The sequence below is a fragment of the Octodon degus genome, unplaced genomic scaffold, assembly GCF_000260255.1.
Source record: "Octodon degus isolate 3935 unplaced genomic scaffold, OctDeg1.0 scaffold00089, whole genome shotgun sequence".
NCBI lineage: Eukaryota > Metazoa > Chordata > Mammalia > Rodentia > Octodontidae > Octodon > Octodon degus.
The window spans coordinates 9,189,723-9,213,715 of record NW_004524665.1 but is presented as its reverse complement, the minus strand read 5'-3'; the positions used below and the strand labels follow the sequence as shown (position 1 = coordinate 9,213,715).

At 46.8% G+C, this 23,993-nt stretch overlaps 1 protein-coding gene and 1 pseudogene across 1 annotated transcript in view; one reads left to right on the top strand and one right to left on the bottom strand.

Annotated features, from left to right (window-relative positions):
- The first annotated feature begins 1,278 nt into the window (after positions 1 to 1,278).
- Ndufa10 (NADH:ubiquinone oxidoreductase subunit A10) overlaps positions 1,279 to 23,993 on the top strand; it is a 40,972-nt gene continuing 18,257 nt past the window's right edge. The window contains exons 1-8 of the mRNA XM_012516034.2: positions 1,279 to 1,283; positions 2,460 to 2,659; positions 3,114 to 3,329; positions 5,425 to 5,511; positions 5,952 to 6,073; positions 8,904 to 8,983; positions 12,776 to 12,830; positions 14,741 to 14,826. Of these exons, the coding sequence (XP_012371488.1) occupies positions 1,279 to 1,283; positions 2,460 to 2,659; positions 3,114 to 3,329; positions 5,425 to 5,511; positions 5,952 to 6,073; positions 8,904 to 8,983; positions 12,776 to 12,830; positions 14,741 to 14,826 (851 nt within the window). The remainder of the gene's footprint in view (positions 1,284 to 2,459; positions 2,660 to 3,113; positions 3,330 to 5,424; positions 5,512 to 5,951; positions 6,074 to 8,903; positions 8,984 to 12,775; positions 12,831 to 14,740; positions 14,827 to 23,993) is intronic.
- LOC105742984 lies at positions 16,802 to 22,880 on the bottom strand (annotated as a pseudogene).

The window sequence follows — 23,993 nt, the reverse complement described above, 5'->3', positions numbered from 1 at the left end:
CCGCAGGTTCGAAGACCACAGTAGTTCGTGTACACTGAGCTTAGGGCGGTTGCTGAGGAGCCCAGTTCAGCTCCCTTCTCAAGCGTGTTTAGGAAGGGTCAGAGCTTGCTAGGTGCTGAGGGGGTGTGAAGTTGAGCAGTAACAGAAGCGACTCTGGACTTAGATGAGGCAGGGTTATAGCTTCCTATGGTAGGGACAGTGAGGTAATGTCAGATGCGGAGAGGCGCACGGGAAGCCTGGGTGGAAACATTCAGGAAACCCTTTTGTGACACTGGCTAGTGAGTGGCTGCAACTAACTGCGTGGTGTTAGGATTATAAAGGTCCTTGGCCTCCACGCTAGATTGTGATTTTGAACGTAAGAGCGTATTGGTCTTATTTAAAGCTCGCTGGAGTTTGTTAGGAAATAATCCAAGTTTTGAAAGCGAAAATGTGTTTAATACTGTGTCCTGGGATTTAAATGAAAGTAAAAGCCCCAGCGGAGCGCTAACTTCATAGGCACTGTGCAGACCTACGTGCAGCAGTACATTAGACTTAGAGGAGAAATGAGGTGAAGCAGGGGTTGTAGACATTTGGTTTGAGAATAGGAAATGTGTCTCTGAAGATCATTTATTCTCTGTGGTTCTGGACAGCATAAGAATGGGATCAAGGGTAGAAATTTTGTCGAAGGCTTCTGTAGCTTATTAAAGAAGCACTTTCCCCTGACTTCTTCCGTGATGTTGTTTTGTGTGTTTGTAACATAGTTGGATTGTTTTGTCACATTCTGCGCTCATCTTGGGCTCTTTTGATCAAAATAGGCTTTTATACACTTGCACACATTGAAGTCCTTCATGAAGCCCGGTAATTTTTGACAGGCGTAATGGTATGTCACCACATTTATGGTACCATACCAAGTAGTTTTGCACTGCCCTAAAGATTCTAGTGTTGAAATCTTTCCTCTATTCTGTCAATCCCAGACAGCTGCTGAGCTCTACCATTTCAATCATTTTGCCTCTTCTAGAATGTCACACGTTCGACCTTTATGGTATGTTGCCCTTCAGACTGCTTGTGTCACTTAGAAATTTCCTTTGAGATTCACTCCTCTCTTTGTAGCTTATTGTCATTTCTTTTGCCCTTGAATAAATACTTCATTGTGTGGCTACACCATCATTTAACCATTCAGGTACTGGGAGGCAAGTAGTTGTTCTAGGCTGAAGCAATGATGTGAATGAGGCTGTTACCGCATGAGTGCAGGTGTCCTTATGGAAATGCATTTTACATCGATGGTGTGATTACTGGATCATGTGGTAAGGCTGTAGCTCTGTAAGAAGAAGCGGCCAGGGGTCTTGCTTAGTGACTACCACTTGCTTTCCCCTCAGCAGTCAGGGACATCCCTGCTGCTCTGCGTCCCAGTCAGCATCTGGTGGTGCTGGTTCTCTGGCTCTGTAGCCACTCTGACAAGTGTGTAGAGGTATCCCTTTGTTGTTTCTCAGTGACTTCCAAATGGCAGTGGTGGTGAACACCTGTTCTTTTCTTATTTGCCATCTGCACATCATCTTCTTGAGGTCTGTTTAGAGCTTTAGCCCGTTTTTAAAGGCAGTTGTTGCTTCTCATTTTTTTTTACAAACTGTTCATTTCTTCAGTAGTCAAGTAGACCAAGAATAAAAATAATTTTATTATTTTATATTATTCTGTATTTTTTCCATAGTAAAACGTGTCATATTTGTGAGTGCTTAATAAGGAGTTGATTCCATAATAAGTATTCCATAGTAAAGAGTTGATTTTTTAAATTAATGCTCTGTTGTTGGACATTGAAGCTTATTACTTACAAGGTTGCTATTATAAGCCACAGTTTATTGAGCACCCAGAGGTTGGTCTTTACACAGATTCCCTTCCAGGTGGCTCTTGGTCCAGGCCTAGTTGTCATCGCCAATGTCAGCATATAAGGAGACGTGTGGGCTTTTCACACCACTGTGCATCACCTTTTAAAGACAACCAGTTTGATAAATGTTTGCGTCTCCTTTTTTTTTTTTTGGTATTTTAGGGACGGGTCTACAGGGTGTTCAGGGTGTCACTACTAGATCGGACTCCTAGTGATCTGCCTGTTTACAGCCTCCCAAGAGCTGGGATTGCAGGCACCCCCCACCACGTCCAGTCTCAATTGCCAGCTCAGTGTGTCCTGGGGGAGGGGGCTGGCAGGCCAGGCCGGCCCCTGCGCCTGCTTGCAGATGCTTTAATCCGCTGACTTATTTGGGCGGCCCTAATACTTGCTTCTTAATAGTTTCTCTTTGCTTTTTAAAGCTATGTTAAACATTTTTATGCAGTTTTTGGCATACTTTATTTCTTTGTAAATAGGTTATACTTGCTTGTCCTAAGATTATTTTTAAGTTTTCATGTTTACTAGAATATGTCTGCAGTACATAATGATTGCATTCACTGAAGGTTTCTTGAAATTTTTACCTAGTATCTCCTAATGCCTCCAGTAACCGGAATGTGTTGCGTGATGTCTTGCAGGGACAAATTCATACCAGCGTACAGACCAAGCTGCGATATGGGGCTTTGGCGAACCTTCTTGGTGACAAGGCGTCCAGAAAACTGACAAAAGGAAGCAAAGTGATAACTGTAGATGGCAACTTATGTACTGGGAAGGGCAGGGTCGCAAAAACAATAGCAGAGAGTTTAGGTATGGATTTTCTCATGCGGAACGGTACCAGTTTGGGGGAGGGATCATGCTGGATGTCAGTTTGAATTGACCTGGTCATTGCAAGCAGGGCATTTCCATGGGGTGTTGTAGGTGGGTTTTGTGAGCACCCCAACACAGACTGAGCTTTGCCCTCAGTCCTTTGGGCAACCAGCAGACGGGATCAAGCCGCTGTTACCCAGCTGGCCAGCAGAGTCCCCTCCCAAGTGCTCCTGTGGGTGTCTGTCACTGCCTTGCTGTGGCATTTGACAGCAGGTGCTGCACGCACAGTGGACTTCCACACTTGTCGGATGCTGCCAGCTCAGGAGGAGTTGACACGAGGGCCCCAGGTCCTTCAGCACTCCAGTGCGCATCCTCATTGAGGCATGGCTGTGAGCGGGCTGCATGTGGCGGGTGGCTACCCCACTTGTGCTTCATTCGGACACTCTTTCCTCAGGCCTAAAGCACTTTCCAGAAGCAGGGGTCCATTACATATCCAGCATCTCAGGAGATGGGAAACCCTTGGATGAGGAGCTCACTGGCAGTTGTAGTCTGGAGAAGTTTTATGATAACCCGCACAGCAATGATGGCAACAGCTACCGCCTGCAGTCTTGGCTGTACTGCAATCGCCTTGTGCAGTATGCAGACGCCCTGGAGCACCTGCTGAGCACGGGTGAGCATAGGCTCAGCTGCCTGTCTTGTGTCTGAGCTCAATTAGAAACCCATAAGTAGAGCTGTTCTGTAAGGGTTCTTGATAAGGCTTGTTCTCTCCTTCCAGTAAGATCATACAGTTCTCAGAATCCATGTTATTGTTGCTTTAGACTGTAAATAATGAACACCTTTATTGTGTATACTGGAGTGAGATGTATGGGTTATGTGGCGTTTGTATGCCACTTGTTAAGCATATACGTGAAATGTGTTGACGTAGGGGAGGAAAGTGAGGACATGGAAAGGACTGGGAACAAGTAGAGTCCCACTGTGAAGGGGGTGTGCAGGGTGTTTGCAGACACAGTGACAACAGACTGGGATCGTTCCAGAGAGCTGAGAGCTTGGCGGGATGTCCCCTGAGAAGCAAACAGGGGTTAGGACTTGAAAAGGTGGCAGCGTAGAGAGAGGCAGAATGCACAGGTCCTGTGGGCCTGTGTGTGAAGCCACAATGAGAGCCATGCTTTTGGGCAGGTCACACTCAGGGCCTGGGAGAAAGACAGGAAGGGCCTGGAAACAAAGTTGGGAGTGAAGAGAGGTGGACAGAGGGCAACAGTACAGGCTGTGCATGTACACTTGAGGTCAGAACCTGGCAGGGGCTGCTTCAATCCTGTGGGCGTTCTGCCCAGAGCCACCATGCTGTGTGAAGTCATAGGTCGAAGCCTGTAGCAATGCCTGCATGTGGGATATCGAGATGGCTGATTATCACAGGTTTGTGTCCACTTTATGTAGCTTGGAGGCCATAGAGTGTCATTGGAGGCCCCCCCCCCCCAGCACATGTGCACACAGCGATGCTTGCCTGCTGTTGGAGAGCTAGCCCTGGGGGGTTCACTGGCAGTGGAACTCCTACCTTCCCTCGCCTTCTGTCCTCTTTGCTGAACATCCGTGCAGGCACCTTATAAGGTCTCCTTCGTTTTTTGCGTGATTCTTTTTTCTTCCACGAGTATTACATATTTGTTGTTCTGGAGAAATGTGTGGTCTGTGTCCTACCTGTTGGAGTTTTGTACCAGTCAGCCCCTGCCGCAGGGTCTTGTGCATTTGCTTGGGTTTGATGCTGGCATTCTGGCTACTCCAGTTTCTTTTTGAAGCGTTCTTTACCTGATTCTTCGACTGTGCACTTTAAAAATACTAGACTTTTGCTCATTAAGTGAAACTGGTTTTTTTTTATGCTATATTAACTTATTTATTAAGTATTAATGAATTGTTAGTGTGTGCTGGGCCCATTCCAGGAACCTGGGAGGTGGCTTTTATTTTAGTGGGTAGATAAAAGCTGAACATGGAAGCAGTCATTGCAGGTACTGAGTGAATGGTGGATGTTCTAGAGAGGGGACGGGACTGGGGTTGGCTTTTCAAGATGGAAGGGTATAGGAGCCTTGCCCAGGGTTAACAGGCTAAGTGTAAGGAACTTGTGTCCTGGGCAGTGAGTCGTGTCATGGGATCCCCTGTGACCAGGCTGGAAGTGGGTGGAAATGGAGTCAGAGAAGTAGGACAGGAGAAACATTTGAACCTCGAGAGCACCACAGGGATCATGGAGTCTGCTGAAGGAGAACAGCCATCAAGGGGCTTGAGCACAGTGCCCAATTTGGAGACAGGAGCTGGGCAAGAGTGAAGGCAGCGAAGGAAGGATGGATGGGAGGTGCATGGAGGTGGGAGGTGCGTGGGGGGTGGGAGGTGGGAGGGGGTGGGAGGTGCGTGGGGGTTGGAGGATCTAGGCTGTTTGTGGTGAACTGGAGGAGTCCTAGACCACACTGGAGTCCGACCAATGTATGGGGCTGGGGTGGGCCAGGACTGGGGTAGGCATGGTGAGGGAAAGCAGCTTATTGAAAAGTAGTGGTGCCTTTCCTTTCCTTGGAGGCTGTGGTAGCTGACTGAGGGAAACAGAATGGTACTAGAACTAAAAAGATTTTTTTGCAAATGATTTTCCACTTATGAATACATGTATGGTCTTTTGAATATATATAATGGAACTGTAAATGATAACTTTATCCATTTCTGAGATGAAGTTACTAGTTATGGTGCTTTTTATCTGTGGTTTTTAATTTTGTTTACCTGTGTTTAAACAGGACAAGGTGTGGTCTTGGAGCGCTCCATCTACAGCGATTTTGTCTTCCTGGAGGCAATGTATAACCAGGGCTACATTCGGAAGCAGTGTAAGTTGTGTTGTCACCGGGCCAGGGAGTGGGCATCTGCGGAGGGTGTAGTGATGTCTTGCATAGTTTAGTGTTTGACAAGGGGCAGTTGCCTTCCTGGGTGCCTTTCTCATCAGGGTTTGTGCTGTAGGGTCCTGTTAACTCAAGGTCAAATTCTGGTGTCATAGCTGCTCTGAGGCAAGCACTTTCCTGGGCCTTTGTGCAGACAGTGGTGGGCAGCGCCACTGGTGGTGTGAGCTTCCATGAGCCCCAGCCCTGTTGCATGCACTAGCTTTGTGGCTTTGCCCTCTGTGCCACGCAGGCTTCTGCTCCACCTCTTTACCTCATGATTGCAGATTGGTTCATTGGTCAGAACTGCGTAAAGCTTTGCCTTCTCTTCTGGGAGGAGCACTTGTAAGAAGCCTGTCTGGGTCTGATGCCAGTGGTGTCTTCCATTCCAGGTGTGGACCACTATAATGAGGTGAAGAAACTCACCGCCCCGGAGTACCTGCCTCCCCATGTGGTGGTCTATATTGATATACCTGTGCCGGAGGTCCAGCAGCGAATCCAGGAGAAGGGCGACGTAAGTTGGCTGTTATGTCCGGTGATACAGCATTCTCCTGTATGTGCTCATTATGTTTAACATGGCTGTACAGTTATAAGTCATGCAGGGCCCTAGTTTCTAGTAGCCTCACGAAGGTGGGAATCGTGGGAAGCAGAGGGCGTGGCAGTGGTTGGCCTGGAGGCTCAGAGCTCAGCCTGACACTGCGTCTGAGGAGGAGCTGCTTTCCCAATGCGGCCTGCTCCCACTGTTGTCCCCACTCATGCAAGCCACTCCTGTGAGGAGGGAGCAGACTCCTCATGGCTCATCCGAGGTGGTGGTTCTCTTCTGGACCGCCTGTGGTCTGTCTTCCTGCAGCTGGACAGCAGCTTCCGAGATGCTTTTCTTGCAGCTACTTCCAGGCCTGTTCCCTGATTTAGTTCCTACAGAGAACAGTAATGCACTGATCTCTTCATGTCCTTCCACCCTGTCCTTTGGGGGATAGACTTGCTAGGGTGGCACATGCTGCTCTGTAGGCAGGTGGCTGTGCTGACAGAGAGCCTGCCCATACCACACAAGGCGGCGGAGACTGGCAGATGCTGTTGGTCCTCAGGGTTGGCTCAGGTTCTATGCTACAGAACTGTCCTGGAGGAAACAGCATCTTTTTGGCCTTGTTCTGTTCAGTGCATCCTTGTCCTCAGGTGCTCCTGAGTGCCAGGGTGTCCCTTTCCAGACGGCAGCCTTCCTGTGAGAGCAGCCCTTGTCTCGGGTGCAGGCATAAGGGAGATGTGCAGCAGTCCCTCTTCAAGCCTTTGCAGTGCTCATATTTACAAGTCTGCTCATGAGTGTGATGACTAATTCAGACTGAGGAGCATTCCATTATGTGGGAAAAGAATAAACTACAAGTTTAAAAGGACCTGTTTATTTGCCAGTGAAGGTAATTTCCCACCTTTGCTTTTTTTGCATTTTTTTAGGGAAGGGTCTACATGGTGTTCAGGGTCTCACTACTAAATCAGACTCCTAGTGATCTGCCTGTTTACAATCTCCCAAGAGCTGGGATTACAGGCGTGTGCGCCCCCCCCAGCTTCAATTGCTGGCTCAGTGTGCCCCAGGGTGGGAGCGGGGTTGGCACAGTAGGCCCCGGGGATTGAACACTGGACCCCTGCTTTAATCCGCTGAGCTATTTGGCTGCCCCCCCTTTTAATTTACTTATTTTGGGGTACTGGGGGTCAAACTAAGGACACTGCTTGCGAGGCAGAAGCTTATGCCACTGAGCTATCTCCCCAGCCCTCCACCTTTCCTTTTAATACTGATATTAATTGATAAAACTAAAGGCACATAAGCTGAGTTTTGTAGATAACTATTGTGTCAACAAAAGTTGAAAACCAATTCTGAGGATCAAATCTGAGCTATCCAACATTCTTTCTCCCAAGTGAAGTCTTAGGTGAATACTGTGAACAGCTAGAACTCAACTGTGTGAAGACAAGAGACATTTTCCCAAGGAGATAGTGTGTTAGTATGTGTGTATTCCCACTTTTATTTCTATTCCGTTCCATTCTGCCTCCGTGGGCAGCCTCTGGGAATAACTGATGGGAGTACCTTAAAATCACTTCTGAACTTGTGTGACAAGGGGACTAAAGATCTTGTCTAGTCTTTGTGGGTCACATTTCTGGGGTGTTTGTGTGTTTAGAGTACCCTGCAGCCCCTTGGTGATCCACCTGCATTCGCCCTTCCTTGGGCCCTGCCACCCTTTGTAACACTGAGTGCCTCCCACACCCGGCTGGCAGGGAGCACAGAGATGTGCAGTCACCTCCCCTGGTCCGTGTTGGGAATGCAGCAGCTCCCCATTCCTTGGATTCCCTGAGGACGGGTCCCCTTGGATGACGGAGTGTAAACGTGCTTTTGTGAGTCTTACAGTCCCTGTGTCCTGCCTCACTCATTCTTGGGATTTCAGGCACTCAGGAAACACCCCACCAGAGGCAGTGGGCCTTTTTGTTTGTTTTGAGTAATTTTTTTGAATTATAATTTATAGCTCATTAAATTCACCCAGTTTAAGGGTGACTCAGTGACTTTTAGCAATTTACCAAATTGTGATAACTACCACTACAATGCAGTTCAGGAATGTTTTCATCATTTTGTGAGCAACATTTGGTCTCTCTCCCTCCCACAGTGGACCCTGAGGCCCTAGGGCTGGGTGTGGGGCGGGTTGGGAGGGCTCCTTACTCCAGGAGCTGATGTTCTTCAGGAGAGCTGGAGTGAGGAGGAAGTGAGGGAGTGCTGTGCATCAGTTAGAGGCTCATGCCGCGAAGGTCAACCAGGAGAACACGCCAGTGTGACTTAGCCTTTGGTGTTGTGGAGCTATAAGAAGTTTTAAATACTGATGATTGCTACTCATAATTGGATTTAAATTTTCTGAGTTTGGCTTAGATGGTAAGGGAGTGAGCGTTAGAGCAGGGGACAAGGTGTTGAGGGGAAGAATGGAGGGAGGAGAGCTGCAGCAGAGAGGAGAAGCCAGGGACAGGCGGGGAGGAGAGGAAGGCCAGTCCCCCCGTGTCTGTGATCATTCTTTGCCTGCAGTTGGCCAAGTATAATAGGAAAGAAGGTGACTCACAATGGGGGCTGCTCCCAGGTCCTGCCCTTGTGGAGCCCATGGAGGAACGTGGGGCCAGAGCTCACCTGGCCAGCTGGGACTCACTGTCCTTTGACTCATTCCAGCTGGTGTTGAAGTGCATTGTACCCCAAAGGCCCTGCAGTGCTCAACTTCTCAGAAGAAAGCAGTGCCTTGGAGGGTCTTGGCATTTTGCATGTGCACAGGTAAAAAGCGAAAGGGTGCTTAAACGTTGCCCAGTTAGATCTTTCTGCTTCTGTTTAGCCACATGAAATGAAGGTCACCTCTGCCTATCTCCAGGACATCGAGAATGCCTATAAGAAGACCTTTCTCCCTGAGATGAGGTGAGCGTAAATAACTTCTGGGCCTCATAGGTTGTTCCTGTCTTACTCAGGGCTGCGGTGTTGTACACAAGGAAGATAGGAACGTTCAGTTTGATTTTTGTGGGGATTTTTGGTTTACATATTTCGCAATTTTGTTTTGTTATGTACTTCAAGGTTCTTGGTGCCAAATGTGAACCTAGTCTCTAATCTATGTCTAGTTTTACTACTAGAGTGTTGATGTATTTTTACTGAAGTCTGGTTTAAGCCTGCACATAGTAACTCAAAATCACGTTCATCTTGGAAGATGCCTTGAAATATAACTGTGACCTATAGAGACAATTCACAGGAGTAGACAGTCTCTACCTTGATGCTCTTGGTTAAATGAAGACACCACTTCCAGACCCTTTTCCCCACCTCCTTGTCTGCTCTTTTCTTACTGAAAGCATCAGGGCATTGTGTTTGCATCTAAGCTCCAGCTTGTCATCTGTCGTCCTTGGGAGTGTTAGTGTGAGGGAAGTCATGACTGCTGACACTCAAGTGCACTTACAGTTGGACAGTGTGAATAATGCTTTTGTTGAAGGTTTTTGTAGCCTAGCTCATACTTCTGTTAAGCTGCTGTTTATGTCTTTTAAAATGTCAAAGTAACGTGAAATTGTGAGTAAAATTGAGGTATTAATTTTATGAGGTAAGTTTTGTTTTTAAGTTGAAAATTTTTTTTAACCATTAGTATCAGTGCTTGTGTGTTGTTGAGCTCTTTTCTTCAGTAGGAAAGACAGGGACAACTGTAGGTTGCTTTTAACCTGTCTGTTTTGTTAAGGCTAGGAATACTGACAAAAGTAGTTTTGCACATCTGTGCCCAGGGCAATAGAAAGAGCTACGTGAGTAAACAGCCTTAGAGATTAGCAGAGATGGTTGATTGTGGAAGTTTTGTTGCAAAAATTCCTCCTGCAGATCTGGCTGCAAAGAAGTTGTTGAGTAGGAGCTTCTCTCTGTCTTCCCTTTGGAATCAGATGTTTGTTTTCAGCCTGCCCATAGGCTGATTCTGTGACTTTGCCCTGTGGCCTGAGTGGGGGCACACTCAGAAGTAGCTCCTACTGTCTCCTCTTCCATGGGGGTTGACATTTAGCCCCTGAAGTCTCAGGTTCAGTATTACAGAACTTCAGTGTGTGAGCCTCCTGGGCGGCACCCTCCATGCTGCCCACACTGCAGCTTCTTCCTCCACAAGTGAGTTTACAAAGGTGGCTGGGAAGTGCGGTGTGGAACAGAGCGGTGTGTAGACCCTGTGGTGCTAGTGCATCACACCTGCGATGGTCGAGTTCAGGCTGCAGCAATGCTGGGTGGCGCTCAGGAGCCTTTGCTGGGTCCTCCTGGGCTTGGTGGTTCCTGAGGATGGTTCCACGGGCCCTTCATGATTCCAGCTACGCTGAGACCAGCTGCTGCACACTGCAGCGTGCTGGCCTGGTTTTGTGTGTTGATCTTGATGAGTGTCAGCATATTGTCCAAAATAGGCTGGCATTGGTGTACGGCTGAGGTTTGAATAGGACGGGTCTCTCTCCTCAGTATTGTTGCCCACGTGTTGCAACAAGTCACAGAGGTCAGGGAGCCTCTTGCAGCTCCAAGGCTTGGCACAGTGTCCTGCAGAGGACAGTGTCCCAAAGGGCCATGTTCATGGGGGCCATTCATAGCCATTGCCGGCTTCTGGTTATACAGTGCCATGGTTTGTTCATTAGGGCAGAGTCACACACAATAGGGGTTAGGTGTCCTGGCTTCTGAGCCCATGTTGTCTTTGCCTTGGATTTTTAGACTTGCATGCATTGAGGAAATGGGCCTTGTTTTTTTTGTGTGTAAACGCTATCAAGTTTTTGGGTTGGTTGCTCTCTGTGTCTTCAGCTTCAGCCACTACAAATGCCAAATGCACCTGAGAGAAATGCCAGCCAGTGCTGCACTGGCCAGGCGTGTGCACCCAGCCTGCTACGCAGAAAGGTTGTTCATTTGGTATTTGTCTTCATTATCTTTCTTTCTTCTGCTTCCACCAGCAGGCTCTCAGGCCCACACTCAGCACTTTACAGATCCTCTTTTCCAGTACATTGGGTGAACCAAAATGAAATTTTAAAGGGGGTTTTCCTTTATGCTTGTTTGAAGCACATTATAGTCACTGTAAACAAAGGTTCAGAGCTGGGCTGTCGCTGGGCTGTCGCTGGGCTGGTAGAGAACTCATGTAAGTGCACACGAGATCCTGCGCTTACTCCCCAGAACCCAAAGAGGTATTGTTAATAAAATGAAAGTCTAAAGTGATGCCTTTATTTATCTTGAAAGAGGAAATGCTTGGGTGCTTAGGGTTGCAGGGCAGATGGCCCTGTGGCCAATGCAGGGCACTGCACGCCTACCAGGGACTGTGCTCACCACTGCCACTTTCTCTTCTGCAGGGAGGCATGAGCATTGCTTTCCAGAGTTTGTGTCCTAGGAAACCAGCAGTTCATAGGCTGGCAAATGAATGTTCATGCAGGGGTTTTAGTTTGTTAGTTTTCCCAAATGAATGTTGTAACTTCTTTTTTTAAATTCCATTCCATGGTCCTTGTGCTCTTGTAGATTGATTAGCCCTTGAGCATTTGGGCAGATGGACCCCAAGTCTATTCACTTTAAGTGAATTTTGTCTGGCAGTTCAAGTTGTATAGATTTATGGCAGCCACTTAGATTGTGGGATGTTTGTCACATTGAGATGAACAGTTGCCAGAAGCCTGCAGCATGACATGTACGTCAGTGTGGACTCACAGGCGGCTGTGTGATGAGCGTGACCGTGCCTGTAGGATCACAGACTGGGGTTGTGATGTAGCCCTGTGGTGAGCTGGGACCTTAAGACCTTCTCCAGAAGTGAACTATAAAATTTGACTGCCACTCAGGGTTTAAAAGACCCATAACAAATGGATATAATCTGATTTTTTTTTTTTTAATGTGGCTGAGGAATGACTCAGGGCTCCACTGGAATTTCTGCACTGTCTGGCTCTGGAGGCTGGAAGGTGTTTTCTGACAAATAATTCTAAGTCTTCTGCTCACTGAGAACCTGACATCTCAGCATGACAGGCACTTTCCCACCAGTGGCCTGTCACGCAGCTCCTCTGTGGTCGAGGGTATGGCAGGGCAGCTCCTTTAGGTGTGTGGTACAGACCAAAAGCCTGAGGTTTGATCATCACCTGGTTGCCAACTCCTGCCCTAATGGGCCAAACTTACGAGAACAGTGCAACACTGGAGATGGACGGCTGGCTCCTTCCCGTTGAGCTCTTGCTGGGCTTTGCTAGTGTCTAGACCAAGGACTAAGGAGAGGGAACTGAGTTGCTGTACCCTTTTTGCATAGGTCAGTTGAAATAGGTTAACTTGTGGGTGTCCCTGAGTTCTTGAATTTTAGCAGCTCAGTCCCTGTGTGTGCTGCCTGCTGTCCTCTATGCCTTGTCCCAGGAGGCCCTAACTGCTTTTCTTGTCCTTCCTCATGGGAGTTGCAGTTGAGGAGCACAGGTGTGGCAGTTGGGTGGCCTTGTATGTCGTCCCCTGTCAATGGTGGCCATGGCCTGTCACACCTAGGAGGAAGGGGAGGGAAGCTAGGAAACAGACCTGCTGTCCTCCCTGCCTGCGTATACACACTGCGGCTCCTTAGTCCGTCACCCCTGGCAGGTACACTCTGGGGACGTGCCCAGCCTTATGCCAGCTCAAAGATAAGGTAGTTTGAGTGTTTAAAGGAGACTTCAGTGGTCTGTTTATTTCATAAGAACTTCAGTCTACAAAGGTTTATGTTCAGCTTTGCTTTGCTTTTTCTTACAGTGAGAAATGTGAGGTTTTGATATACAGTGCAAGGGACATCCGAGATGCAGTAAAGGTAAGGAAAGGGCTGACAAGGTGATAAATATTCTTCACTGTGATTTACATATAATGTTCTTATAAATGTGGTCAGTGCCATTCCTACTGATTTTAGGAACAGCAGCACTTCATAATCAAGAAGTAGTATCCGCCCAGCTCCTTGCCATCACCTAGCCCTGTATATGTGTGTATGTATGTACGTGTGTGTGTGTGTGTGTGTGTGTGTGTGTATGTGTGCGAGTACGTGTTGCTATTGGCTTTGTGGTTTTGCTGCCTTTTTGTTTGTTTGTTTGAGACAGGGTCTTGCTACGTACTCGAGGCTGATCTTAAACTTAGTGTGTAGTCCAGGCTGGCCTCGATCCTGTGACAGTTCTACCTCAGCCTCCTGAGTGCTGGGATTATAAGGATGTGCCGCCACACCCAGATTCTTATATAATTTCTTTTTTAAAAAATAATTTAAGTTTCTATGTTCTAAAATTATAAGCGGTAAAGATACAAAGAGCCTTGGGTCATCTGTTTCATTGTTTTTATTGAATGTATGATAAAGTTGAAAGCTGGATTAGTTAATGGGAAAGATTTACTTATTTAAAGATGATAGCTTTCCCCAAATCTGTACCATTTGTGAAATTCCACTTAGTTTCAGTGGGGTTTTAAGGAAACTTAATAATACTTAATAATAGCCAAGTATGTTCTGCAAAAGTATAATTCAGGACTTTTGCCTTCCCAAATAAAAAAGCATACTATAAAATATAGCCATAAAATCACTGTAGTATCAGTGCAAGAATTAATATCTTGGTGGAGCAGAACAGTTCAAAAGCAAGGCTACGTGTGCTCATGTGTGTCTAAGGTTGGCAAAGTCAGTTGCTTAAAGATAAAAAGTGAAGGGGGAAATGAACTGTTTTTTAAATGTGTGGGGACAACTTAACATCTATTTCATAAAAACAGAAGGTCCCTATTACAGATGAAGTGTAAGTTACTAAAGACAGATGGAACACCAAAAGGCATAGGAATCCTAGGGTCTTGCATGGGTTGCAGACCTGGCTGCCTTGCAGCAGGTAGGAGCAGACAGAGGACGTCCCTGGAACAGCAGGCGCTCTTGGCCACCTCACCACAGGGGGCCAGGGCAGGCCCAGCCCTTCCAGCAGGGGCAGTTCTCCTGTATGGAGCCTGCTTCAGCCATCTGCTGTTTCCTGCCATTGAGACTGTGGCTTGTTCTCCTTGGACTGAGGGAATTATACCGCATTTCCTTCACCATCCTGTTTGTGATTTATTTTTATACCTCCTGACAGAATGTTTAGAAAGGTATATCTTAATAAAATAACACAACAAAGACTGTTGATACTCAGGTTTCTTGCTGAGTATGCTCACATTCTTGACACTTAGCGGTCTGTGCTGAGATGTCTTAGGAAAGAATGAGAAGTTTGCCTTTGGAAGGCTGACCTGGAGCCGGAGGCTGAGGCTGTCGGTTTCTCTGGGATGTGCTGGTATTCACATCCCACACTTCGTGAGGCTCAGCCTTGCCTTTGGGAATCGGCTTGCCTCGGAAGTGGTAAGTTGTCCATCCCGAAGGCCAGCTTTTCCTGGATTCTGTTCCTACCCTATTCTTCTCCAGGTTACAAGGTGATCTCTACCCCTTCACGATTCTCGAGCACCTTCAGTGCTCGAGCCCACTGTTTTCTTCAGGGTTGCAGCCTTAACATTCTCTTGGACTTTGGTGTGTGCCAGATACGCATAACCTGTAGTGTTATCTCATTTAAATTTCTGAAGTGGGGCTGTCCATTTAAATTGATCCTTAAGAAGAATATATGCAGTGTATTATTTGTTGAAACTGTACTTCCGATTTGATTTGAAACTGTCTCATTGCTATCTGTTTATCAATAAAATTTTGAAAAAATAAATAAATAAATAAATTGATCCTGTCTTCCTTAGGTGGTAGAGGACATTGAATACCTCAAATATGACAAAGGACCCTGGCTGAAGCAGGATGACCATAGCCTTCACAAACTGCGGATGCTGTGAGTTCAGGGACGCTGGACTGCTGTAGAGGGCATGAGAGCTGCTTTTGGGGTGCAGCGTGTTGGGTCTGCTTGTGTGCTGTAGACTTACGGGCTCGGAAAGGACTGTGGTTCATTAGGTGTTATTAGCACCAGCCGGTACTGAGTACAGTCTCCTTGTCCCTGTCCCTTTCAGACAACTCTTAAATTCTGTGACCACATCATTGCTTAATTGATTGCCAGTACGTCAGCAAATATTTTGCTTCCAGTATGTGCTAGAGACACTATAATATCAAATAAAATTCTGTTCTCATCAAGGATATATTCTAGTATGAAGGAATACACAAATAGCACTCTGTGGTCATAAAGGTCTTGAAGAGGAGCCCCAAATCATGCGATTATGAGTGGCTGGGATCTAAGTGGCCAAAGGGATTGAAGCTACCAGAGGTCTCCCCATGAATTGCCAAGAATAAACGGGCAGGGAGGCAGCAGTAGAGAGGTGGTGAGGTAAAGCTGCCAGGGTGGTGGGTTGCCCTGCAGCTAAGCCAGTGTGGGACAAGATGGGGGAGGCTGTGGTGGGAGAAGGGCGCAGGGAAGACCTGACGCTCTGTGGAAAGGCATTGTGGGTCCTACTGCACCGCTTTCCCTCTACGTAGGCCCATGTGCCCTGGTGGCTGCCTGTGGCATGTCAGCACATGGGCCTTCTTACAGATGACGTGCACATGCAAGGGCTCCAGCCCACCCTTGCTTGAGCCCCCTTCTCCCCGCTCCCTTCGCCCCAGGTCTACTCTTGTCTTTTTGCTTTGGAGGCAATCTTGAATGTGTATTAGTTTTACAAACATCGGGTTTCCCTGTGGCATTTTCATGCATGCGTATAATATCCCTAAGTCTTATTACCCTCCCTTATACCACCCCCATCCTCTCTGCGTCTGATGGCCCTTTCCACTTGCACATCAAACTTCTCTTGATCTCTGGATTGTACATAACAGAAATAACATATGTGGCTTGCCTGAGTCTAATGGCTTATTTTGTTTAACATGCTGATCTTCAGTTCCGTCCATCTTCCTGCTAGTTATTCCTGAGGACGAACCTCTCCCCCACTGTACATACACTGAGTTTCCGTTTTCATGCACCTATTGCTGCCTCTAGTCTGATCATGTACCAGCTCCTGTGAGTTATGCCGCAGTGAGTGTGGGTGTACAGATTTCTCTGGTGTTTTGAAGGAGGGATGGATCATTTAATGGTTCTAAACACTTTGATTTTTATTGGTTCCCATACGTTAGTTATCTGTCAACTGTGGTGTAGATTGTGTCAGTATACCATGGACTCCAGGCCAAGCCCAGCCCTCAGTTGGTCAGAATGATTTTTGTATTTTCAAAGGGTTGAGAAAGGAGGAAAAGGTTTTTGTCACAGAGATTGTGTGTCGAACCAGGAGCCTCGTATCTACAGCAAAAGTTTGTTAATCTCTGAGGTTCAGCATAGCCCATTTACTATTTTCTTAGCACTGAATTTTCTGATTATGTCTATTCATAAGAACTTGTACACATTTTTTTTACGTTCCAAATTCTTATTTTTCATTTTAGGGGCATTTTATTTTAGACAATTAAAAATAATTGGATATTCAGAAGCAGTTATAATGCAAGAAAAATCAAACTAGTCACTATAATGTATTCCCTTTCCTTTAAAGCAAAAGAAAAAGGCATTCTGCTTTAAGGGAAATATCAGAAAAATAGGCAAATATGTTTTTCTTCTCTATAATAACAGAGCGTAAGAAATCTTAATTGTGGGCTGGTCAGATAGCTCAGTGGTCTAAAGTGCCTGCTCAGGCAAGTGTTCAAGGACCACAGTTTGATCCCTAGCACCATATACCATATCTGCCTTGCCCCCAGGGTGGACTTAGCCAGCCACAAAGAAAAAGAAAAGGTCTTAAATGTAATAACACAACTTGGACATTGGCCTGCTCGTATTCATTGGAAAGACGAGAGGCTGTCCTACTCTAAGAGCCTGGCTTCTCCGCGCCTCTAATGCTGGGCTTGCACCACAGGTTCCCGCGGGGCTGCAGCTGCAGCGTGGAGGTGGATACGTACTCCCCGCTGCTGACTGGTGGTCGACGCCAGGCAGAGAACAATGCTGAGTTGGTGTTCCTCTCTGCCTGCGCCTTAGTCCACAGGTGACACACCATGTGGCGCGTGCTTGATGTTCAGGCTCCAACTTCATGAATAGGGAAGGGATGGAGTCTGAAGGTTCTGAAGCAACTTTTTTTAGTTCTTCTGCTGTGTTTGGAAAACTCATCTTTGACTTTTGCTATTTACCACTATCTTCTTCTGGAAGCACACATTTCCAAAGGCTACAGGTTTTCCCTCCCCACATCTGTCTGCCACAGTCTTGGAGTTCTGTCTTCAGAACCACTGGTATAGAGTTCTAGCAGGACTGAGTCTCACACAGTAAATAGGGCCAGAGTGTCCTTCGTAGGGTTCTGATTTTTTTCCCCTATTATAATCATACCTGTAAAGTTTAAAGTCTTCACCATCTGCAGCAAGAAATTCTTTCTCGGGATGCAGAGATGGAGAATTGATGGTTGCAGGTGCTTCAAAGGACTTGATTGGGTCCAAATTTACTGCTCTCTGAAAAGCATAGATTGTCCATGGCACGAACCAGGATCTCCCTCAGGAATGTATTCCAGGCTACTAACAGGCATATTGAAGTTCAGAGACTTCATTTCTGTCATAGCATGATCCCTAAGGGAAGCAGTGTTATTATCATCAGCTGAAAGAATCTGTTTATTCTCACTGCACCACAGAGCCTTTTTAATACCACAAGTGTGACCATTGACTTCTTTAGTTAGATTCAGCTTGAGGTTTGTTTAAGTCATATATGTATGGCAGTTTATCTTATCCCCCAGTTAACAAGTAATTGCTTTCCTGTGTGAATTCAAGTCTTGTGAATGTGTTTGTGAGCCAAGGTCATCAGTTCATCTCCCATAACAGTGTCCCACACCTTGGCTATGAAATCTGCAGCTGCGATAGCTGCTTTGGTGGCATCCTTATTCAGAATTGCACCCTAAACAGTGCCTTTATGACCCAAAAATGTTCCAGTTTGATCTCCTGTATCTCCCCGGTGTAACCTAAGTTTTGCATCTTTGCAAGCACTGATTAAGAAATACCCATGCAGTGAGTGTCATGCCACTGAAGACTAGGTTGACCACAGGCTGGAGCAGATGAGCAGCACTAACCCCTCTCTCCCACCGCCTTACACTGAGGCTAGGCAGGGAAATGAGAGGGAGGCCAGTCTGGTTGAGAGGGGCTAAAGAGTCATCCTCAGCTGTCAGGGAAGGGAAAGGGAAAGAGGGAGGAAAGTAGGGGAGGGGAAGAAATGGATGACTAGCCCAGGCCCTGTCAGCACTGTCTACATGGGTACCTGCAGAAGTGATGACCCCAGAGTACTTAAAGTTTGTAAGTGGCTACTGGGTCAGATTATGCAAACATGTTTTACAGCTGTTGAATTCTTGCAAATTCTCCAGAAGTGCATGACAGTTTTTACCTTGTACTAGTCTCCTGGTTGTCTGTTAAGACAGTATGATTAAACAGAAAGCAAACAAACCTGTGATTTTTGTTATTGAGCAAAGATATTTCCTTTGTATTTTCACTTTATAAACATTGAACTTCAGTTTAGGCTTAATTGGCCATTTATTTTTCCTTTGAGAATTACTTCTTCCTGTTTATTGACTTTTTCAAGGAACCAGCCTCTGTTGATTTACATTGTTTTTCTGCTGTGATTCTATTGTTTTTCCTGCATATTTTAGGGCTTGGCTGCGCCTCTCTCTGCAGCTTCCCCAAATGGAATCTCAGGCAGCAGACCCTCCATCCCAACGGGGTACCCCAAGCTCCTTTCTCCCTAGCTCTGCTTTGTTGCATTTGTAGGTGTTGCTAAATTGTATTTTTATTTTCATCTAAAGTGTTTTTTACGTTCTCAAGACTTCTTTGACCTGGTTGTTACTTAGAAGCATGTGGTTTCATCTCCCATGTATTCAGGGACTTTCCCACCATCCATCCTTCTGTTGCTGGGCTCTACTTCTACTTCCATTCCAGTTGGGGAGGTGACAGGGTTATCCATCCTTGTTTGCCCCTTACCTCTGGGGCTGTCCACTGCTGACAGCAGCTACTGAAGTCCATCCACCTCATGAGTACCAGCTTCGTTCATTTCTCCTTGGAGAATGACTGGGTCTAACCTGTTGTATTTCAGTGTTAGGTGTACACATTTGGATTTGTCTTCTTGGTGTGTAATACTCTTCTGTATCCCTGATAGTTTTCTTTTTTGTGAAGTCTGTGCTCTCTGTTGCTGGAACAAAGTATCCGACACCCACAATGAAGAAAGGAAAGGTTTATTTAGCTCGCAGTTTGTGGAGGTTTTAGTCCATACTCAGCTGGCTCAAAGCAGACTGGCCCATGGCAGAGGGCAGCAGTTCATGGCAGCAGAAAACAACAAAACAGCAGAGTAAAAGAGAGGAGTAGTGGCAACAGTAGCCGCAGAGAGCAAGTCTGTCTCCCTTAAGTTGTGGTGAGGCTATCCGCCCCAGGCTGGGTGTAGCACTCGCACCCGTAATCCCAGTGGATCATGAGTCAGTCACAAACTCTAGAAGTCTGCCCATGACTGCATGAGGCTTTGGGGGGACAAGGAGACACAAGCCATAACACTACCCCTGCTTTTGATTAGTGTGAGTATGGAGTATCTTTTTCTATTCCTTTAACTTACCTGAGTCTGGTGTTATTTTCTTATAAACAGCAAATAATCAGGTGTTGGTTTTTGTTTATTGTTTTTTTAAAAAACTGTGACAGTCTGTACTAGTTGATGAATTTGGACTTAATACTTAAAGTGAGTTTGATGTATGTGAATTCATTTTGGCCATATTGAATGCTGTTGGTTTGGTTTGGTGGCACTGGGGATTGAACCTAGGGCCTTTGCAGTGAGCTGCATTCCCTGCCCTTTCTCGTTACTTATTTTGAGACAGGCTTTTGCTAACTCACTAAGCTGCCCAGGCCAGGCTCAAGCTTGTGACCTCCTCCCTCAGGCCCCAGGGTGCTGGGATGACAGGCACAGCAGCTTGCCCCACCACCACCTTCTCTGGGTATGACAGAGCATTTAGGGAATTCCCCTGCATCCTCTGTGAGCATACCAGCTCCTGGGATTGCGTCTGCAGAGCTGCGCAGTTGGCAGTACCACTCTCAGCTGGCTGGGGCAGCTGCAGTTGCTCAGTGCAGTGTTACTTTCATTCTGAGAGGACAGCGGGCCCTGCGTAACCTCAGCTTTTCTAAACACAGACTGACCAACTGGATAAGAATATTGCAGATTTGTGGCTGCCCTGAACAGTACAGACTTCTTTCTTACTGTTATTTCCTAGATCATATGGTGTGGCAGTTGTGTGCATGGTGTTTACATTACATCAGTCATCGTGAGTGATCTGGGGACTCTTGGAGATGTGCGGAGGATGCTGTGGTTTACCTGGGAATACTGTACCTTTTTGGTACAGATGCTTAAGCATCCTCAGAGCTTGGTGCCCAGTGCAGCCCTTGATTCAGTCCCCACTGGATAGTGAAGGACAGCTGAAACTGACTTTTCAGCTTTCTCTAGTTGTGAGAACAGTAATGACAGCTTCCAGGCTTTCAGTGATGCAAACAGCCTGCTGTGGAACACGTGTAAGTTCCCACCACTGGTCTAGACTTAGATTTGCATCTGTTAGTGAGTTTACCAGGTGGCCCCCTGCACTCTGCCCTTGTGCACCTTGCTGAGTGCCTCGCCTTTCACATCACCACTGTTAACATCCTGTCAGGTCATTTGAAGTTGTGCAGTCACCCACACCTAGGTGTGTGGAAGCTTTACCTCCACTTACAGGTGAGGAGACTGGAGCTAGGGAGTCGCACGTGACCCGGCTGGTGCTCTGCAGACTGATGCTATGATGAACCGTGGGCCACTTGTTTGGACTTGAATCCTAGGGACCCCTGACTCCTTGGTCTGTTGTACCTAGCTATGAAGCCTCCCCAAGTCACACCCTGCAGGCTGCTGTGTTCCTTTTATTGTTTCTGCCACCATGGGTACTGCCCTTGTGCTGATCTCTGTCTCTTGTTGCTTATGTGCACTCCCCATTACTTGGTCACTGATGTCATAGGGACCCTCTTTCCTTCCAGCAGAGCAAGTTGGTGGCTCATCTTGGTCTAGTTCAGAGTCTTTCAGTTAGCTCAGACCTGCCCGCTGTACTGGTTTCTCATTTCTCCTGAGATGCCCTGGCACTGCTGTCAGAGGTCTGCAGAGCCTCCACTCTCCAAAGCCTGCAGTAGTCACTTGTGAAGCTTCTTCCAAACTCTTCTACAGCACTGTGTATGTGACTTCTCTGTGGCCTTGTCTGTTGGTATCGACTGCTGTGGGCAGTGAGTGTTACTCAAGGAAAGGTGACTGTCCTTGAAGCCTGACACACTCCCTGAGACTACTGGAGAGTTGTCTTTTTGACCTCCCGGGATAATACCATATCATTTTCAAAATACAACCTGAAATGGGCATTGATTTGATTATGCACTGGGTTCAAGATTCATGTCTTAAAAATCATAATTTTAGTAATTACTTAGTTATATGGTAGTGTAGAGAAGGATCCTATAATTCTCTCAAAGTTTATAGATTATGGCATTCAATTAATTAGTTTGCCATGGGTTTTTGTCTTTTTTCTCATTTTTTATTACCCCCCTCCTGATGTTTCATAACTTTACAATGGTAATTTTGATTATTTTCATTTGACTACCATTTCTTAAGTGAAAATTATGACCAATTTTCTGGGATAATTACTGTAAACATATCATTTACTAGTTATGTTCTAACCAAATTATTGGTTAGAACATTTTTGTACCATCTCAGTTACGTGTGTCAGTGTGTAATTATGTGTGTGTGCACACGCTCATTCTGAGTGGTAGTAATTGTATTCTCAGTCCTGACAGCATTCTGGGCTCGTATTCACGGCCCGTGACTGGCGCCACCTGGCACAGGGTTTGAGCTAAGGGTCGTAGATTGCCAGCCTGGCGCCCAGATGCACAGGGCAGCTCCCAGCCCCTCTCGTCCCTTCCCACCCATGCTGTCTGCAGCCACTCAGAGTGTGGGCTCCCAGCATCGTGTGCCCACAGGCGATGGCTAGTGTCCCCACAGAGCTTGCAGTTCAGGAGGAAGACAGACAGCTGGCTGTGGAAGTTAGGCTTTCTGTTGGCTGGGAAACTGGAGTCCCTCACCTCACTTGCTATTCCTGAGTCCCTGTGCCTCCCTGGTTCAAAGTGTGCTGTGTGTCCCTCACTGCGCACCAGGCCTCAGTGCCTCTTACCTCCATCCTCAGCTTCCAGTGAGGCCACTCTCAGTCTGTGTTTGCATTCTTCCTAATTAGTGGAAGGGTGCAGTGAACATGTTGCTTTGCACTGCTCTTTGCTTTGTGAGTCATAAGTAGCTTCCAGCTGTCTTTGTTCCTCATTTATCTCCAATCTAGAATGTACCTAGGCTATTAGAGACCAGACCTGTGGGTTTCCCGGGGCTGTGCCAAAGCTCTCTTCCTCTTCCTCTTCTCCCCAGACACCAGGAATGCATGGAGACAAGTTGCAGCACGCTGGCCAGTCGTGGCAGCGCCTTTTCTTTTTCAGTCTGTGAAGTCCATGTGTTCAAAGATAGTTCTGGGTTATCAGTGGTAATTCTGCTGAGCTCTCCTAGATGGCACTGTTGCTCTGTATATTCCGCATCCAAGCCAGTAAGTCCTTTCACATTTTCTAGCATCTTCTAAGGCTTTTCAACTCTAGAGAAAAATCAAGTCATCCCCAGCCACGTTGATACTTAGTAAGCCATGAGCTTCATTTTTAGTTGAACTTTTGAATTATGAGATCACTTCAAAAGTTGTGTGATACAGTATAAAATAATTGTTTGTGTACACAATGAAGAAGCTGTGCATACACACCTGAAACGTGCCTGGAATATGTTGTGAACACCATGTAGGAATGCTGTAGCACTTCCGCAGAAGCCTCACGGAGCTGGAAGAGCAGTGGCAAAGACTTCACCATGGTGATGTGTGGAATTTTACCAGATACCCACACTGCGTTTGTAACAACCAGGAAATGTGGCCACTGTATGAGCTTTACCATCTTTAGGATTGGCTTGTTTGAACTTTTCGATATACTTGAGCATTTTTTGGCAGGTAAAACTAACTTGACAGCAAGACTAGGAAGACAGTTCTATCCTTGAATGTGTAAGTTACGCTGTTTGCTTGTCCAGGTGAGACCCCACGTAAATACACCTCGGAACTCGCAGGCGGGTGCAGCAATGCTGATCATGTGGGACTGACACCCAGGAGCACTCCTCCTGCCGTAGTCCTCTGCTCTCTGAGGCTCTGGCAGCATGCTGCAGCTTGGGCTGTGTTCTCCAGCCTGTCTCTGGCCCTAGGGGCCAGCTTGGAGCTCACACAGTGCCTAAGCTCTTTTCTCTTAAGGCCTGATGGAGCCAGGCACATGACAGCCTCCCCTGGAGCCCTCACAATCAGGAAATGCCCACTACGTTTCTAACCCCTGGTGGGAAATGGCCATTGAAAACAATTATATTCTTTGTTGTGAGCCCCCCAGAAGGATGCTTTTGTTAATGCTGCTTTCTAAAAGCTTAAAAAATGTTTTCGTCTTCAAGCGTAATGGTTGTATTCAGATTAAATTGAAGAAGTGAACAAATTATGACATTTTAGCATTCATCAAATATAAATATTTTAACACTCATCAAAATGAAGTAGTAAAGCAGGGAGAATGCCTCTGGTTTACATTTATCAGTGCCAAGAATGTGCAGCCTCAGACCTCGCGCAGGTGGTGTTGTTGGCCGTCGGCTGGGCCCAGTTCAGAGTGCTGCAGCTTCCCAGCCCATGGCAGCAGCGTGGGGGAGGGGCACGGGTTCCCTGTGTGCACTGCGCTGTGACATATCTGGTTGTAAATGACCTTTTCTTCCTGTCTCTGCATGTAAGGTACACTTTGGCCCCTGCATGTTTCTGGGGTGCCCTTGTTCCCAGAATGCTTTCGTCTGAGGACACCCGTGGGGGCTGGACTCATCCTCCTGTGGCATGGCAGAGCATCTTGTACAGGCCCTGGAGCCTTGTGCTCAGCTGGTACTGCTGAGATGGGTACTTGGGAATGAGGAGC